Source organism: Heptranchias perlo, chromosome 1 (genome assembly GCF_035084215.1).
Source record: "Heptranchias perlo isolate sHepPer1 chromosome 1, sHepPer1.hap1, whole genome shotgun sequence".
In the NCBI taxonomy this organism is placed as follows: Eukaryota; Metazoa; Chordata; class Chondrichthyes; order Hexanchiformes; family Hexanchidae; genus Heptranchias; species Heptranchias perlo.
In genome coordinates, this window is record NC_090325.1 from 14,314,109 (window position 1) to 14,331,656 (window position 17,548).

At 50.5% G+C, this 17,548-nt stretch overlaps 1 protein-coding gene across 1 annotated transcript in view; it reads right to left on the reverse strand.

The window, feature by feature from the left end:
- Positions 1 to 17,548, reverse strand: part of gfra4a (GDNF family receptor alpha 4a) — a 174,566-nt gene that overhangs the window by 44,553 nt on the left and 112,465 nt on the right. The window contains exons 3-4 of the mRNA XM_067981439.1: positions 7,657 to 7,737; positions 1,660 to 2,005 (exon numbers count right to left, since the gene is read on the reverse strand). Of these exons, the coding sequence (XP_067837540.1) occupies positions 1,660 to 2,005; positions 7,657 to 7,737 (427 nt within the window). The remainder of the gene's footprint in view (positions 1 to 1,659; positions 2,006 to 7,656; positions 7,738 to 17,548) is intronic.

Below are 17,548 nucleotides of genomic sequence, written 5' to 3' on the forward strand. Positions count from 1 at the left end.
TCTTCTAGGTTACCCCTTCAAAAAACTCAATCAAATTCGTGAGACATGATTTTCCTCTCACAAAACCACGCTGACTGTTCCTAATTAGTCCCTGCCTCTCCAAATGCCTGTAGATTCTGTCCCTCAGAATACCCTCTAACAACTTACCCACTACAGATGTCAGGCTCACTGGTCTGTAGTTCCCAGGCTTTTCCCTGCCGCCCTTCTTAAACAAAGGCACAACATTTGCTACCCTCCAATCTTCAGGCACCTCACCTGTAGCGGTGGATGATTCAAATATCTCTGCTAGGGGACCCGCAATTTCCTCCCTAACCTCCCATAACGTCCTGGGATACATTTCATCAGGTCCCGGAGATTTATCTACCTTGATGCGCGTTAAGACTTCCAGCACCTCCCTCTCTGTAATATGTACACTCCTCAAGACATCACTATTTATTTCCCCAAGTTCCCTAACATCCATGCCTTTCTCAACCGTAAATACCGATGTGAAATATTCATTCAGGATCTCACCCATCTCTTGTGGTTCCGCACATAGATGACCTTGTTGATCCTTAAGAGGCCCTACTCTCTCCCTAGTTACCCTTTTGCCCTTTATGTATTTGTAGAAGCTCTTTGGATTCACCTTTGCCTGATCTGCCAAAGCAATCTCATATCCCCTTTTTGCCCTCCTGATTTCTCTCTTAACTCTACTCCGGCAATCTCTATACTCTTCAAGGGATCCACTTGATCCCAGCTGCCTATGCATGTCATATGCCTCCTTCTTATTTTTGACTAGTATCCCTCAATTGATTTTCTCACCAAATGTCTGTCCAATTCTCTCCTAAAGTTAGGGGTGTTACCAGCCTCCATCGCCACTTCCATTGAGCAACAGGTGGGAGGTCCGTCCCAGTACTGTGCTCAAATGGGAAGATGATTAATAGGTTTGAGAGTGCTAGGTGTATCGCTCAGAACTGACATTGAGGTGAATTGGGGATGGCACAGGCTCCTCTCACCTTCAATAACCGGGTTAGCCAGCTTTCCATTGCCAGTCCTGTAATCTCTTTTCTTTTCTGGGGGTTAAATTTACATGTTGGCTAAAGAGAGAGATGCCAGCATTGGCATCCAGGATCAGTGCCAAGCAGTCAAGGGTCAGGTATCGCACAGATCGTACACAGGTCGAAGCTTATTGTTTCCCCACAACATGCTTTAACTCCAACTTTGATAGAACACCCCTTACTGCATCAGTGTGAAATCAGCCCTGTGTCTGTTTCAGTGAGATTGTCAATTTAATGCCAATTTAGGGACAGTTTTGTGCTTCTCCTGGGACCTGTGTTGACATTGCACTAACTTGTTTCATGTAGAAACCTTACAGCTCGCAGAGACAGGAGATCTTAACCCTTTCTAACTGGACTGGATTGAAACTCTAAACCCACTGGTGAAAGGACAGTGGAGGGTCATTTTAACTTTGTGTGATAGTGTAAAACGGGCGATGGTGAATCGACAGCCCGTTATACACCTCTCCCGAATTTTTATTTCCATTGAAGCCAAAATGGGGAGAGATGTAAAACAGGCTGCCGACTCACTATCATCCCTTTCACACGATCGCAAAAAGTCAAAACCCTACCCCCAGTGTGTGCTGACTCACTGAGCCACCCAGTGTGCTGGCGGCGATCTTTTTACCTGCAAACAACATTTATTTTGCACGACTCCAGCAATGTCAAGCAGTTCTGCTTGTCCTTAACGTAATAGGAACACGATGGGACGATGGTTTGCCTCCGGCGCTCCGCGCACGCTGTATCCTCGCAGGGGCAGAACAGCAACTCGTGCGTGAACTCGACGGGGACGCGGTCGAAGAACTTGCGGAGGGCCTTGTGGCACTTGGGGTGGTTGCAGGTTTCGGCCTTGCTGGAACGCTTGATGCAGGAGGAGACGTACTCAGTCCGTAACTTCTGACACGGCTCATCCACGTTGCAGGCTTTGGCTGCATCCAGGCAGCGATTAGCCTGTGTGACACCGATGTCAGATCCTGTGAAACCAATTGGACAAACATTGAATCTTCCTATAGACCTTGTGGTAATTGGAGTGACAATGGCTACAATCACGACATACAGCACAGAGTACAGAGAACCCGAGGTCCACAGTGAATGACAGCATCCAGGGTTGAACAGAGTATATAAGGGAGATCTTGAACTCAACACAGGACCTGACCGAGTCTCTGAGAAACAGCTCAAGGTGCCGTGAATTGCTCTGAACTGGAGTCACTTTCGTTATGACACGGCAGCCCTGTTTTGTGCACAGCAAGAGCCCACAAAGAGCACTGAGATGAATGAAGGGTTAATTTGCTTGTTTTTTAGCTGCTGTAGGAGAGAAGGTGAGGTGAATCAAGAAATAGTGGTCAGGTGACACCAAATCGGGGCTTCAGGTGCCTGTAGCTAGTAGGAGGAAAGCAAGACTGAGGGAGAGGAGGTGTTCCTCCACTTTAAGGGTCAGTACTCCAATGCGAAGTGCATTATTTCCAAGTCAAGAAGCCAAAGGAGGAGTGTAGAGTTTTCTTATGGAAATACTGACCTAAACAATGGACTATCAGCTCAGCTCTTGGCAATCAATGCACAGGGTCTTTAAAGATAGATTACGGCGCCAGTAGAGTTTTACTGAGAATTAGTGCATGATGGTTTTCTAAAAGGGACGTTGTTGTCTTGGAATGTGTCGTTATGGGTTTATACACAGACAATCTGTGTCTCAGTGATACCATTGCATCTGCAGCTGCCACATTTCACATTCAGGTACGCAGTGTTAAAGCTCATGGTGCAATAGGCATGGCATCACAAACCTTCCCATTGGCAGCCAACACGGTGGCACTGTCGAGATGGGTTTCCAGCACCTGAGCTTCTCTGAAATCCCTGCCAGTGAGCTGATAAAATCTTACCCATAAAGGAAAGAATTAAAGTCCAAACGGTTCAAACTCTCGTTGTGTTGCGTTACAACAACAATGGCAACAACTTGAATTTATATAGCGCCTTTAACGTGGTAAAACATTCCAAGGTGCTTCACAGGAGCGTAATCAGACAAAAATTGACACCGAAGCAAAAAAGGAGACTTTAGGACAGGTTTGGACGCAGAGGTAGGTTTTCAGTAGCGTCAAAAGGGAGGAGAGAGAGAGAGGGAGGTAGAGAGGCGAAGAGGTTTAGGGAGGGAATTCAGAGCTTAGGGCCTAGACAGCTGAAGGCACGGATGCCAATGGCGGGGTGAAGGAAGTAGGGGAAGGACTGGAGGCCAGAGTTGGAGATAAGCAGCATTAGCTGCTTGCAGCAGCCGGGGCACAACAGTCAGCTTCCTGGGGAAAGGAAAAGCAGCCAGGATTGTTACTCCTGGGCCTGAATTCTCCTCCCATTGGTGGGTTTGCAGCAGGGCGTTACTAACACCAGCTCAATGTGAAGCCGCTGTTAATCTGCGGCGATTTCCTCCCAGAACCATCATTAGCCACGCAGGGCAATTTAGAGGTCGGCAAACCACCCTTCGTTGGCTTACCGCCACTGGGAGGGAGGGAAATACAGTTTTGGTGCAGTCTTTAAAGGGCTGCAGCCACTTCTCAGCGAGATGGCAGAAGCAGCAGCAGCTTTTGTGGTTTATACATCTGCAAATGCTCCCAGTTTTTCCGATGCGTCATTGGAGGTGCTGTTGGTAGCAGTGAGAGTCAGGAGGGACTGTCTGATGGGCACTGAGGACACAAGACCCCACAGGAGAGTGGTGCAGAGGCAGTCAGTGCAACCTCCAACACTCCAAGAACTGCTACACATTGCAGAAAAAGTTTCAATGATCTCACAAGGGTGGCCAAGGTAAGTTAAGGCTCTAGTGCCAATACACATTCTCTATCACTCAGACAGCTGCACTCTCAATGCCTGAGAAGTTCAGATAAACTCACTTTTGCTAAAGGCAACCTCTCCAATCACTCAAGTACCTTCTTTACTCAACACCACTCTCTCAATTCACTGCGTCTGCCATCAGGGCTTCTGCTAGTCTTCAAGGACAGTTATACAGAATTATATAAAATTTACAGCACAGAAACAGGCCATTCGGCCCAACAGGTCTATGCCGGTGTTTATGTTCCACAGGAGCCTCCTCCCACCCTACATCATCTGACCCTATCAACATATCCTTCTATTCCTTTCTCCCTCATGTACTTTTCTAGCTTCCCCTTAAATGCATCTATACTATTCGCCTCAACTGCTCCTTGTGGTAGCGAGTTCCACATTCTCACCACTCTTTGGGTAAAGAAGTTTCTCCTGAATTCCCTTTTGGATTTATTAGTAAATATCTTATATTTATGGCCCCTAGTTTTGGACTCCCCCAAAAATGGAAACATCTTCTCTATGCCGACCCTATCAAACCCCGTCATAATTTTATTAGGTCACCCCTCAGTCTTCTCTTTTCTTGAGAAAACCTCCCAACCTGTTCAGTCTTTCCTGAAAGTTATAACCTCTCAATTCTCAGGTATTTTCTTTTCGAGGGACAAGACCCCTCTCTCATCATCATGGCATGCATGACTTCATATGGTTATACAAATCTTCTTGACACTCATAGGCCTGTAAAATTATCTTCACCCCCTGCAAAGGAAAAAGGGCATACAACCGATACCACAGATGGGACAACCAGGGGATGTAATAGTCACAAGGACAGGTGAGCATGTGGGAGAGGGCAAGGTTGAGGGCGAGGTAGCAAGAGAAGGTTGGTAAAAGCTGTGTAAGGCTCATCACAGGTACTATCAGTGCCTTGTGCTTTTTTTAAAGATTTGCTGTGCCCTTCCACTCACCCGCTATTTCTCCAAGGGCAAATGTCACTGCATGAACCGCTAAACGAGCTCTTCCTTCTTTTTCCTGCCTTGGAGGGAGAGGCCAGCCACTCTGAGGACCCGCAGGCACTTTCCAGATCAAAAGTTGTGCCACGGTCTCACCAACTCTGTCCTGGCATTTTACCTGTGCAAGCACCGGCACGGAGATACCCCTCATGAGGAATTAGTTAGACAGTTAGAAAGGGTCGTCATTCAGTCACTGAACACTAGTGAGAATGAGAACCTGGGAGTGCCAGAGAGCTCCTCCACGGAGTGGGGGGGAAAGAAAAAAAAATCATCCTTGGCTGAAGGGCCTGAGATTCAGATCTCGGTCTCAGACTTCAAAAGAACAATGATTCAGGAGCATTGATCTCATGTGGAGGCAGAGAAGAAGGTTTCCATGCGTATGGTTGAGATGACAGAGGAGTCCACTACCTGCATCTGCAACACATTGCAGGAGGTTTCACACGACCTGCAGAACACCCTGGAGACTGTGACAGCCCAGGAAATTACTGCAACATCAAGATACCAGGAGAAGCTTCGCAGGTACATTGGTGGCTCCTGGAGTGGCTGCTATCGATGCTTCAATAGATGCTTTAAACTGCACACCTTCGCAGGGCTTCCAAGAACTCACTGGGACTATTGGGTCTGTAGCACCCACGAGGACGTGCCGAGCCCCAGTGGGCTGCAAGGAGTAGGTGCAGATGTCACTGTCTCTACAGAGGGCGGCAGTCAGCCGCTATCAATACCTTCACATGAGGGAGCTTTAGACAACGGCTTGCACCCTTCCTACTGTAAGAACCGGGCTGCCAGAAGCTGGTCCCTCTGGGACAGCAGCTACTCCGAGACGAGAGTCACCTCAGGTCTGTAAGGCTCCAAGGGGGGGAACCATCCCAGCCACTCACCGCTCAACCGTATAATACTCAGAGAGCACCTCACAGGAGCAGGAGATTAGGAATTAAAGTAAGTAAGTTAGCTGGCATAGAGGGCAGTCATGTTGTTAAGAAGTAGTTGCAGAAAGAGAGATTATATTTTGTTTGCACTTCTTGTTGAATGCTGTTGTTTCAAATAACGACACATTGATCACATAGAGCTGTGAGTTCATTTCTGTATCTGCTTTCAGCATTTGGGAGTTGGATGATGGACTTCTGACTTATGAAGGACTTTGGCAGAAATCTTAGAAAGTGAGGGGCTTTGTGAGGGAGTGTGATGGCAGAGGTGGTGACTTTATTTGGTGGGTCAACCTTTAATTATTGAAAGTTCTGGGCTCTCATTTGTGCCCTCCTTGGTCTAGCAGCTGGCTGTCCTGGTCCACTTCTTCTCCTTCTTGTGCACCTTCCTCAGCCTGTGGTGATGCCTAAGTAAGGCCTTCCTGGTCTGTAGACCCTGGCGAGTGAGTGAGTACGTGTGTAGGGAAAGGATACCTTTGGGAATGTTTGACTCTAAGAGCCTTCAACCGAGCCTCCTCCATGTGTTCATCATCATCCTCTTCTCGAGATCAAAATAAAGGTATTCCCATCGGGAAATACGTCTTTAGAATTCAAAGCAGTTCTTTGAGCAGAAATGAGCAAAAGTAGCAGCAAAAGTCCCGGCTAAACCCCAAAAGCATCAAAAGATCACTATGCAGGCAAAGAAATATCAACTTCAGCAGCACACATAGTGGCCTCCTCAGTGTCACATCTGCCTTAGGGATACCTTGCAGGTTTTGGGCAGAAATGGTAGGGGAGTGGGTCAGAGGAGCTAGTCATGTCCACTTGGCTCCATTTAATGGGCTTGTGGTGGGGAGAACTCACACGGGGTTTTTGTTTTGGCGGATTTGAGGTGGAAGCCTTTAAGAATTCATTTCCTCTGTTTACCGATGCCCCGCTCCTTCCAAATCAGCTCGAAAACGGGCGAGTCCAGATCCTGATCTCTATTCAGTGTCCCCTGCTGAAAAGACACCAAGGGGAGAATTTTAAACCCCCAGGACAGTCGGGAGAGGGAGGGGAGGGGGTTAAATTCTTAAAAATGGGAAACCCGACCCCAACCCGCCGCGAAGGCGCCTACTTCCGGTTTAACTGGGACGGGTTGGGTGGTGGGCGAGTAACCTGCTCGAGAGGCGGGTTGGTAATTATAATATGTTAATGAGGCTGTGTGCCTCAGATTTTAGCAGCCATTTTGATTTAACGGCTGCGGGATGGGATTCCCAAGGGCTCGGAAAACCCGGCAGCTGAAGGGAGGCGAGAACTGCTGGATCCAGCAGGTAAGTGCTTTTCCAGCACTGCTTGTGGGCCAGGAGGAGCAGGAGTGGTTCCCCCCGGCTCCCCCCCCCCCCCCACCGCGATTTGCAGACCCCCCCCCCACTGGCGATCCGATCTCCAGACCTTCCACCCCGTGATCCGATGTCTCTGCCTCCGCGATCGGCCGCCCCCCCCAACGATTTCTCCCTCCCTCCCCTCCTCTGGTCCCCAGCTGCGACCTTCTACCGCAGGCCTTCCTGCTCGGCAGGCAGCCAGCCTCTCAATCCGGCCGGCCGCCAAGCAGGAAACGGAGAAAAAAAAATCCAAATGAGGTCCTATCATTAAATTCGGCACGACCGCCGCGTTCCCCGTATTTCCGGGATTCCCGCCCGCTTACAGTCGCCCCCGCTCCAGCCCCGCCTCCCCGTAAATATCGGGGCTAAATCCGGACTGGAATTCCCTGAAGGGATATTTGCCTGAATGCGGAGTGGTGCGGAGCCAGCAGGAAAACTCAGTGCTGCTGGCTTCCACCGCACTAGAACTGCCTAAACCCACCCAACCCCATCAAATTATCAAGGCTGTGTCCAAGGGCACTGCAGAACTTTTCTGTTCAATAAGTAGGAGACTCACCTGCTGTTATTGAGGCCAGTCTGGCGTAGTCGTACCCCCTCTTGCTGGGCTCATAGGGTGAGCTGTCATCCATTTCCTCACCTGCAGACCAAAGTATTAGCAGCATTATGTTCACATCTGCACGTTTGTCAATTTATACTTTTTGTTAGGCTAAGCATTTAAATGGAATGAAATGCAGTGACTGAAAGGGGCAAGTTAGAAGACGTTTTTTCCCCCAATGCTTTACCACAGGTGGCAATTGAGGCGGGGGGGGGGGGGGGAAATTTCCTCCGAGCTTCACCCGCTCCACCGGGGTTTTTCTGCCGTAGTTACGGCGGCAGAGGGTGAGATCTCTGAGGAAATTCATCCCCAGTCCAATGGAGGGAAAATGCCGAGCAGTGCAGCCACCTTTCCACACTAAATTGCATGTGAAACCCTACTGACGACATGAGATCTCAGGAAATTTCGCCTTATAGAATCTTACAGCAAAGGAGGCCATTCGGCCCATCGTGCCTGTGCCGGCTCTTTGAATGATCTATCCAATTAGCCCCACAACCCTGCTCTTTCCCCATATCCCTGCAAATTTTTCCTTTTCAAGTATTTTTCCAATTCCCTTTTGAAAGTTACCATCGAATCTGCTTCCACCGCCCTTCCAGGCAGTGCGTTCTAGATCCCAATTTAAAATTGAAAATTAGAAGAAACAAGATACCTCACCCAAGTGTTACCGATCCTAATACTCTCCAAACAATGTAATTTGAAAGACCAAAGTCAATGGTCTAATGGTGCTGTTGGCTGTTTCTCGCACACCAAACACTATACTTTACTGAAAAACCCAGCAACAATGCTATCCTTAATTTAATGGTAGATAGAAGCACCCAGCAGACCTATGTAAGCACCTATCATTATAAGCCACCCATCCACACTTATAACATCATTTAAAAGGGAAGTATTTGAAAAGGAGGAATACAAAAGGACATTTTTTTTCATTCGTTCATGGGATGTGGGCGTCGCTGGCAAGGCCGGCATTTATTACCCATCCCTAATTGCCCTTGAGAAGGTGGTGGTGAGCCGCCTTCTTGAACCGCTGCAGTCCGTGTGGTGAAGGTTCTCCCACTGTGCTGTTAGGAAGGGAGTTCCAGGATCTTGACCCAGCGACGATGAAGGAACGGCGATATATTTCCAAGTCGGGATGGTGTGTGCCTTGGAGGGGAACGTGCAGGTGGTGTTGTTCCCATGTGCCTGCTGCTCTTGTCCTTCTAGGTGGTAGAGGTCGCGGGTTTGGGAGGTGCTGTCGAAGAAGCCTTGGTGAGTTGCTGCAGTGCATCCTGTGGATGGTACACACTGCAGCCACAGTGCGCCGGTGGTGAAGGGAGTGAATGTTTAGGGTGGTGGATGGGGTGCCAATCAAGTGGGCTGCTTTGTCCTGGATGGTGTTGAGCTTCGTGAGTGTTGTTGGAGCTGCACTCATCCAAGCAAGTGGAGAGTATTCCATCACACTCCTGACTTTGCCTTGTAGATGGTGGAAAGGCTTTGGGGAGTCAGGAGGTGAGTCACTCGCCGCAGAATACCCAGCCTCTGACCTGCTCTCGTAGCCACAGTATTTATATGGCTGGTCCAGTTAAGTTTCTGGTCAATGGTGACCCCCAGGATGTTGATGGTGGGGGATTCGGTGATGGTAATACCATTGAATGTCAAGGGGAGGTGGTTAGAATCTCTCTTGTTGGAGATGGTCATTGCCTGGCACTTGTCTGGGGCGAATGTTACTTGCCACTTATCAGCCCAAGCCTGGATGTTGTCCAGGTCTTGCTGCATGTGGGCATGGACTGCTTCATTATTTGAGGGGTTGCGAATGGAACTGAACACTGTGCAATCATCAGCGAACATCCCCATTTCTGACCTTATGATGGAGGAAAGGTCATTGATGAAACAGCTGAAGATGGTTGGGCCTAGGACACTGCCCTGAGGAACTCTTGCAGCAATGTCCTGGGGCTGAGATGATTGGCCTCCAACAACCACTACCATCTTCCTTTGTGCTAGGTATGACTCCAGCCACTGGAGAGTTTTCCCCCTGATTCCCATTGACTTCAATTTTACTCGGGCTCCTTGGTGCCACACTCAGTCAAATGCTGCCTTGATGTCAAGGGCAGTCACTCTCACCTCACCTCTGGAATTCAGCTCTTTTGCCCATGTTTGGACCAAGGCTGTAATGAGGTCTGGAGCCGAGTGGTCCTGGTGGAACCCAAACTGAGCATCGGTGAGCAGGTTATTGGTGAGTAAGTGCCGCTTGATAGCACTGTCAACGACACCTTCCATCACTTTGCTGATGATTGAGAGTAGACTGATGGGGCGGTAATTGGCCGGATTGGATTTGTCCTGCTTTTTGTGGACAGGACATACCTGGGCAATTTTCCACATTGTCGGGTAGATGCCAGTGTTGTAGCTGTACTGGAACAGCTTGGCTAGAGGCGCAGCTAGTTCTGGAGCACAAGTCTTCAGCACTACAGCTGGGATGTTGTGGGGGCCCATAGCCTTTGCTGTATATAGTGCACTCAGCCGTTTCTTGATATCACGTGGAGTGAATCGAATTGGCTGAAGACTGGCTTCTGTGATGGTGGGGATATCGGGAGGAGGCTGAGATGGATCATCCACTCGGCACTTCTGGCTGAAGATGGTTGCAAACGCTTCAGCCTTGTCTTTTGCACTCACGTGCTGGACTCCGCCATCATTGAGGATGGGGATGTTTGCAGAGCCTCCTCCTCCCATTAGTTGTTTAATTGTCCACCACCATTCACGACTGGATGTGGCAGGACTGCAGGGCTTTGATCTGATCCGTTGGTTGTGGAATCGCTTAGCTCTGTCTATAGCATGTTGCTTCTGCTGTTTTGCATGCATGTAGTCCTGAGTTGTAGCTTCACCAGGTTGGCACCTCATTTTTAGGTACGCCTGGTGCTGCTCCTGGCATGCTCTTCTACACTCCTCATTGAACCAGGGTTGATCCCCTGGCTTGTTGGTAATGGTAGAGTGAGGAATATGCTGGGCCATGAGGTTACAGATTGTGCTAGAATACAATTCTGCTGCTGCTGATGGCCCACAGCGCCTCATGGATGCCCAGTTTTGAGCTGCTAGATCTGTTCTGAATCTATCCCATTTAGCACGGTGGTAGTGCCACACAACACATTGGATGGTGTCCTCAGTGCGAAGGCGGGACTTTGTGTCCACGAGGACTGTGCGGTGGTCACTCCTGCCAATACTGTCATGGACAGATGCATTTGCGACAGGTAGATTGGTGAGGACGAGGTCAAGTAAGTTTTTCCCTCGTGTTGGTTCGCTCACCACCTGCCGCAGGCTCAGTCTGGCAGCTATGTCCTTCAGGACTCGGCTAGCTCGGTCAGTAGTGGTGCTACTGAGCCGCTCTCGGTGATGAACATTGAAGTCCCCCACCCAGAGTAAATTTTGTGCCCTTGCTACCCTCAGTGCTTCCTCCAAGTGGTGCTCAACATGGGCAATTAAGAATCAACCACATTGCTGTGGGTCTGGAGTCACATATAGGCCAGCTATGACACCCCTTACTCACTCACTGTCTAGAAATGGGCACTCGGGTGATGGAACCATACGATTAGCAAGGGTCACACTTTGTGGTGACAAGAGTACTAAAGAGCACCAAGCAACTGTGACATTAAATCGTAAGGGTTGTGTTCCTGCCCACATACTGAGCCATCAGTCTCAGCTCGCTACCGATAATTATCTGGGCCTTCACACCAGGCAAGGCCACTTGGAAAACGTACGGAGGGGCTTTTGGTGCCTTTTGTATCATCTTGGAGTCAGCAGTTTCATGAGAGGGCAGGAGAAAATTGGGAAAATGAGTGAAAGATCTGGAAGCTTGGCTTTTCAGCAGCTGACGGCAGCTTGGACTGATACTCATGTGTTTCCAACTGCCTTCAGCCAAGAGTGTCTGAAGACAATACGTGTGCCAAGTTGGCCAACATTGCTCACAGCCCCTGTAATTTCCCACTCTCCTCCCACATCCTAATAGCTAGTAGTCACCTCAGAAAGATGAAAGGCTGAGTGAACCCTGTCAGAATTTGATCCCAAGCCACCGCTCAAAACGACTGAGCTATCTGGGCACTGGGTGTCACCTTCAACGACTTTTTTAAAAAAACATTAAAACGAATTGCCCAGGTGAGTGCTGGACGGTTACACGATGTTCGGGGGGATTACTCGCAGTAGCTGCGCTGAGTGTCTGAGTCAGAACTAGGACAGTCCCAGTTACACCAATCGTTAATCATGGAGAGAAACAGCCCTTAGCATCTGAAAACCACCCAGTGTCACAGCTCCTAAATGGCAACTAATTAGTCAGCCAGCCTAGTTAGACGTTTGTGTCGAAGCAACAGGAGCAGACCACCTGGGCCTCAGGGCTCGTCAGTGCCTCTTGACAAATATTTCAAAGACATTTGCAGATGAAGCCTCTGCTCCTTAACTTACTTCCTTTAAAACTTTAGAGACCTAGGTAGGATGGCCAACATCAACAGCATAGTACGTTCCAAAAGAACTGTGAGAAATGTGTTGCATCCCCTCGAGTGCTGTTCATCCTTTGTGTTTTACATATTATGTTTTTTCCCTCTGGGATGAGGAGTGATAGAATTTGAAAGCTTCCTTCAGGGCTATTTTGTTTTCTTCCTTTGACAGGCTTTCCAGATGTTTCCTGCTGGTGCTCATCAGGAAAGAGTAAAACGTGCAACCCCTGCCCGCTCCCCCCCGCCTCACCCCCCCCAATCATCTACACCAGTAAATGTTACTTAATGAAGGCATTTCTTTCATGGGGTCACTCACTGGCTGCCAAGGGGATTCATATCTTCGCTAATGTGTTTTACTCGAGGTGGACATTCAATTTAAAGAATGATATCATCCCCGCTGTGATGTTAAAATTAATAAGCTCCAGTTGCGGAACTGAATTAAAGTAGGGCAAATTTATGGAGTCTCTCTAAAGGGGACGGAACGAAAGACCAGGTGAAGTACTTTTTTTTTTGACATACTTCCCCAACAAATATTGAAAAAACATGTGGCCGTAAAATTGTTTTTTTTGGCATTTTTATTGATAAAACGCAGCAGGCCGAGACAGCTCATGTGTACGAAGCAACACACCCTACAAGACAAATGGCCGCAGAGAGACTGTCTATGTGCACAATGCACATTTGTGTCAGTGGCACCGGGGAAAATCACGGAAACAGTGAAGAGAGCTGAGGCCGCTGACTGTACAGTAGAACAATGCCTGAATGTACCCTAAAGAGTGCAAGGGCTATCAGCATCCCCACAGATAGCTACTGTCAACACAAAAACTGAACCCAGACGGAACACTGCCATGGAACAATATTCACCGCGCATAATATATAAATCAATAACTGGTTTCCTGAACTGTCATTCTGATAAGGACCATAAACCACTCAACATCCACCAGACTTGGGTTTCAATAGCCTGATTGATGGATGAAGGTGGGGAGATTGAGGGCGTTAAGGAGTCCAAAGTTTGATGCCCTGGGAAAGAATTAGTTAGAGTAGCAGGCTGTGTGAGGTATCTTCTTTTTAACACAGTGAGGATAGAGGAGAGGAGAGCGAGCATGTACAGAATCATACAGCACAGAAGGAGGCCATTTGGCCCATCTTGCCTGTGCCGGCTCTTTGAAAGAGCTATCCAATTAGTTCTAGTCCCCCTGCTCTTTCCCCATACCCTGCAATTTCCTCCTCTTCAAGTATTTATCCAATTCCCTTTTGAAAGTTATTATTGAATCTGCTTCCACCACCCTTTTCAGACAGTGCATTCCAGATCATATCAACTCACTGCGCAAAAAAAAAGTTCCTCATCTCCCCTCTGGTTCTTTTGCTAATCATCTTAAAATGGCATATTTGGAGCTCAAAAGGAAGAAGAGAGGTGAGCTCAGAGGAACACTAACCGAAGTGGTATTGATGAACATAGAGAGACAAAAAGGCTGTGCTGGGGAGAGAGAGTGGCTGGAGCTAGAAGTAGCACAAACAACAAATATATTTCTACATTGTGTACAAAGAGACAACTCAAAGAGTTTTTTTTACAGGGCAGTGGATAACAAGTGAGCAGAGAGCCGATGGGAGTTGTGTCTTAAGGAGGTTTCTGAAGGGAGGGTGGTGCAAGGCGGAAATACTGAGAGAGGAGTTCCAGTTGGCTGAAGGGGCGATGGTCACTGGTGAAGAGGGAATGGGGAGTGAAATGTAGGTTGGCGTTGGGGGATTGAAGGGTGCGTACAAGGGGCAGTAAGGAAATCCCAGAGATTGGAAGGGGTATGGCAAAGGAGGGCTTTGAAGGTGAGGAGGAAAATCTTATAGTTGATACTGTAGGGCACAGGAAGACAATGATGCTTGGTGAGGACAGGGGTGATACGGATACAGACCTTAATGTAGATGAGGACATGGGCCATGGCATTCCGGATGACTTATGAATGTAGAAGCGGTGAGATTGGCAAGGAGAACATTGGAGAAGTCCAGCCACGATGTGATAAAATGTCAATTAGTGCTTCAGCGGTGGAGCGGGAGAGGGTGGGCAAGAGAGGGTGGGGCGGGTTGGGGCGGGGGAAGGTGAGGCGGGAGACTGTGGGGCAGGAGAAGTTGGGGAGGGAGAGGGTGGGGCAGGAGGGGGGGGTGTGGGAGAGGGTGGGATGGGAGAGGTTGAGGCAGGGAGGGTGGGGCAGGAGAGGTTAAGGCAGGAGTGAGTGGGGGGGGGGGGAGAGGATGGGGGAGAGCGGGTGGGGTGAGAGAGGGTGGAGCAGAAGAGGGTGGGGGGAGAGGGTGGGGTAGGAGCGGGTGGGGTGAGAGAGGGTGGGGCAGGAGCGGGTGGGGTGAGAGAGGGTGGGGCGAGAGAGGGTGGGGCGAGAGAGGGTGGGGCGAGAGAGGGTGGGGCGAGAGAGGGTGGGGCGAGAGAGGGTGGGGCGAGAGAGGGTGGGGCGAGAGAGGGTGGGGCGAGAGAGGGTGGGGCGAGAGAGGGTGGGGCGAGAGAGGGTGGGGCGAGAGAGGGTGGGGCGGGAGAGGGTGGGGCGGGAGAGGGTGGGGCGGGAGAGGGTGGGGCGGGAGAGGGTGGGGCGGGAGAGGGTGGGGCGGGAGAGGGTGGGGCGGGAGAGGGTGGGGCGGGAGAGGGTGGGGCAGGGAGGGTGGGGCAGGAGAGGTTAAGGCAGGAGTGAGTGGGGGGGGGGGAGAGGATGGGGGAGAGCGGGTGGGGCGAGAGAGGGTGGGGCGGGAGAGGGTGGGGCGGGAGAGGGTGGGGCGGGAGCGGGTGGGGCGGGAGAGGGTGGGGCGGGAGAGGGTGGGGCGGGAGAGGGTGGGGCGGGAGAGGGTGGGGCGGGAGAGGGTGGGGCGGGAGAGGGTGGGGCGGGAGAGGGTGGGGCGGGAGAGGGTGGGGCGGGAGAGGGTGGGGCGGGAGAGGGTGGGGCGGGAGAGGGTGGGGCGGGAGAGGGTGGGGCGGGAGAGGGTGGGGCGGGAGAGGGTGGGGCGGGAGAGGGTGGGGCGGGAGAGGGTGGGGCGGGAGAGGGTGGGGCGGGAGAGGGTGGGGCGGGAGACGGTGGGGCGGGAGAGGGTGGGGCGGGAGACGGTGGGGCGGGAGACGGTGGGGCGGGAGACGGTGGAGTAGAGCCGGGAGAGGTTGGGGCGGGACAGCGTGGAGTAGAGGCAGGAGAGGGTGGGGCAGGAGAGGGTGTAGAGGTGGGAGAGGGTGGGGCAGCAGAGGGCAGAGCGGGAGAGGGCGGGCGGCAGAGGGCGGGCGGCAGAGGGCGGGCGGCAGAGGGCGGGCGGCAGAGGGCGGGCGGCAGAGGGCGGGGGGGAAAGGGCGGGGGGGAAAGGGCGGGGGGGAAAGGGCGGGGGGGAAAGGGCGGGGGGGAAAGGGCGGGGGGGAAAGGGCGGGGGGGAAAGGGCGGGGCGGGAGAGGGCGGGGCGGGAGAGGGCGGGGCGGGGCGGGAGAGGGCGGGGCGGGAGAGTGTGGAGTAGAGGCAGGCAATGTTGTGGAGGTGAAAAGTGTGGTCTTGGCGATAAATTGGACATGGGGAAGGAAGCTGAGCTCGGTGTGGTGTTTCTCTTTATAAACACTGATTATACATTTGCAGGAAAACTCCTCGGTTGTTATAACTGGTACAATCAATGCACGGTCTTGGGTCCAACAGAAAACCCCCACTTCTTCCTCTAATTTATAGAAGAGTGCTCTACACTTGGGGTTGAATAATACACCAAGGTCCCCATCTCCGGGCTGAGACTGAGGCAGTAGCCGGAGAGGAAAATGTCGAGGCCAGAGACGCATAGGTATTTACAGGAATTGAAGAAGGTGGATTCAGTTTTGTGGCATTCAGGTGGAGGATGTTTCGGTTGATCTCGGTTTTAATGTCAGGTATGTAGTTGGGGACACTACCAACAGCCGTAGGGTTGATGAAGGAGTTGGCGAGGTAGAGCTGGGTATCGTCGGCATGTATGTGAAAGCTGACCTCATACTGTGTGGGTAACCGTGTCAATGGTGCAGCATGTATATGATGAAGATGAGGGGCATACGAGAGGTGACTGCACCAGCATTGAAGAAGAAACCATTTGAGGCAATGAATTGTCTACGGTGCAACACGTAGGAGTGGACGGCGGGGGAGAGGTGTTCTAGGAGGATGGAATGTCGAAGGCAGTGGAGAGGTCATTGGAGGATGAGGGGGGGACACTGAGCCATGTCACAGTTACATAATGTGTCACTGGTGACTTTGACCAATGCTTGTTCAATGTTGTGGATTGGGCAGAAGCCTGATCTGGAGGGCTACAATCAGAGAGAGGTGGGAGCGTCATTGTGAGGCAACAATGTGTTCAGGACTTTAGAAAGCAAGGGAAAGTTAGAGATGGGGCAGATTTTTTGAGTAGATTTTTTCTCAGGAAGGGGTTATGATAGTGATTTAGTTGGACGATAGGTTGACAGTACCAGTGATCATGGGACTGAGAAGGGGAAGTTGGTAGGTCAGGAGCTAAGACGGGAAGGGTCAAGGGAGCAGCTGATAGGCTTCATAAAAGAGATAAGTTTAGTGATGATGGGGTAAGGGAGATGGGGATAGATTGTGCAATAAGGAGGTAGTGTGCCCAAGGTGAGGGAATTGAGCAGGGGGAGAGCAGAGAGGGGTAGGGGTTAAAGAAGGCCGAGGCAGGAGAGTGGATGAACTCAAATTTGGGTATTAAAAAGTCCATGAGCTCCTTAGATTTGGTGCCTTAGGTGAGGATGAAGTGGTGTTGTAGAAGGTGGTGGAAGGACATTATTTGCTGTGTATAAGAGGAGATTAGAATTGTTCCTTTCCTCCAGAATGATCTTAGATTTGCCTCTGGGTAGTGAATAACAACAGACCTTGAGGTAAGAAAGGATGTATGCGTGTGATAGATGACAATCGTTTTCTTATACCCTGTCCAGGAGCGTGATAAAGCAATGAGGAAAGCATTACAGATGCCTTGGACAGATTTAATAGAGCCAAGACTTGTTGTGGGAAAAAAAAATGTTTGGCACAAAAGAGGAATCCGAAATTCTTGGAGACGGTTTTAGGGAATTGAGCAGATGTGGGAATTCCATTCGAGGCCACAGGAAAAACTGAGGCCAAGAATGTTTGTAGATGAATATAAGAACATAGGAAATAGGAGCAGGAGTAGGCCATATGGCCCCTCGAGCCTGCTCCACCATTCAATATGTTAAACCTCAACTCCACTTTCCCGCCCGATCCCCATATCCCTTGATTCCCCTAGAGTCCAAAAATCTATCTATCTCAGTTTTGAATATACTCAACATTTCAACAACCACAACCCTCTCGGGTAGAAAATTCCAAAGATTCACAACCCTCTGAGTGAAGAAATTCCTCCTCATCTCAGTCTTAAATGTCCGACCCCTTATCCAGCGA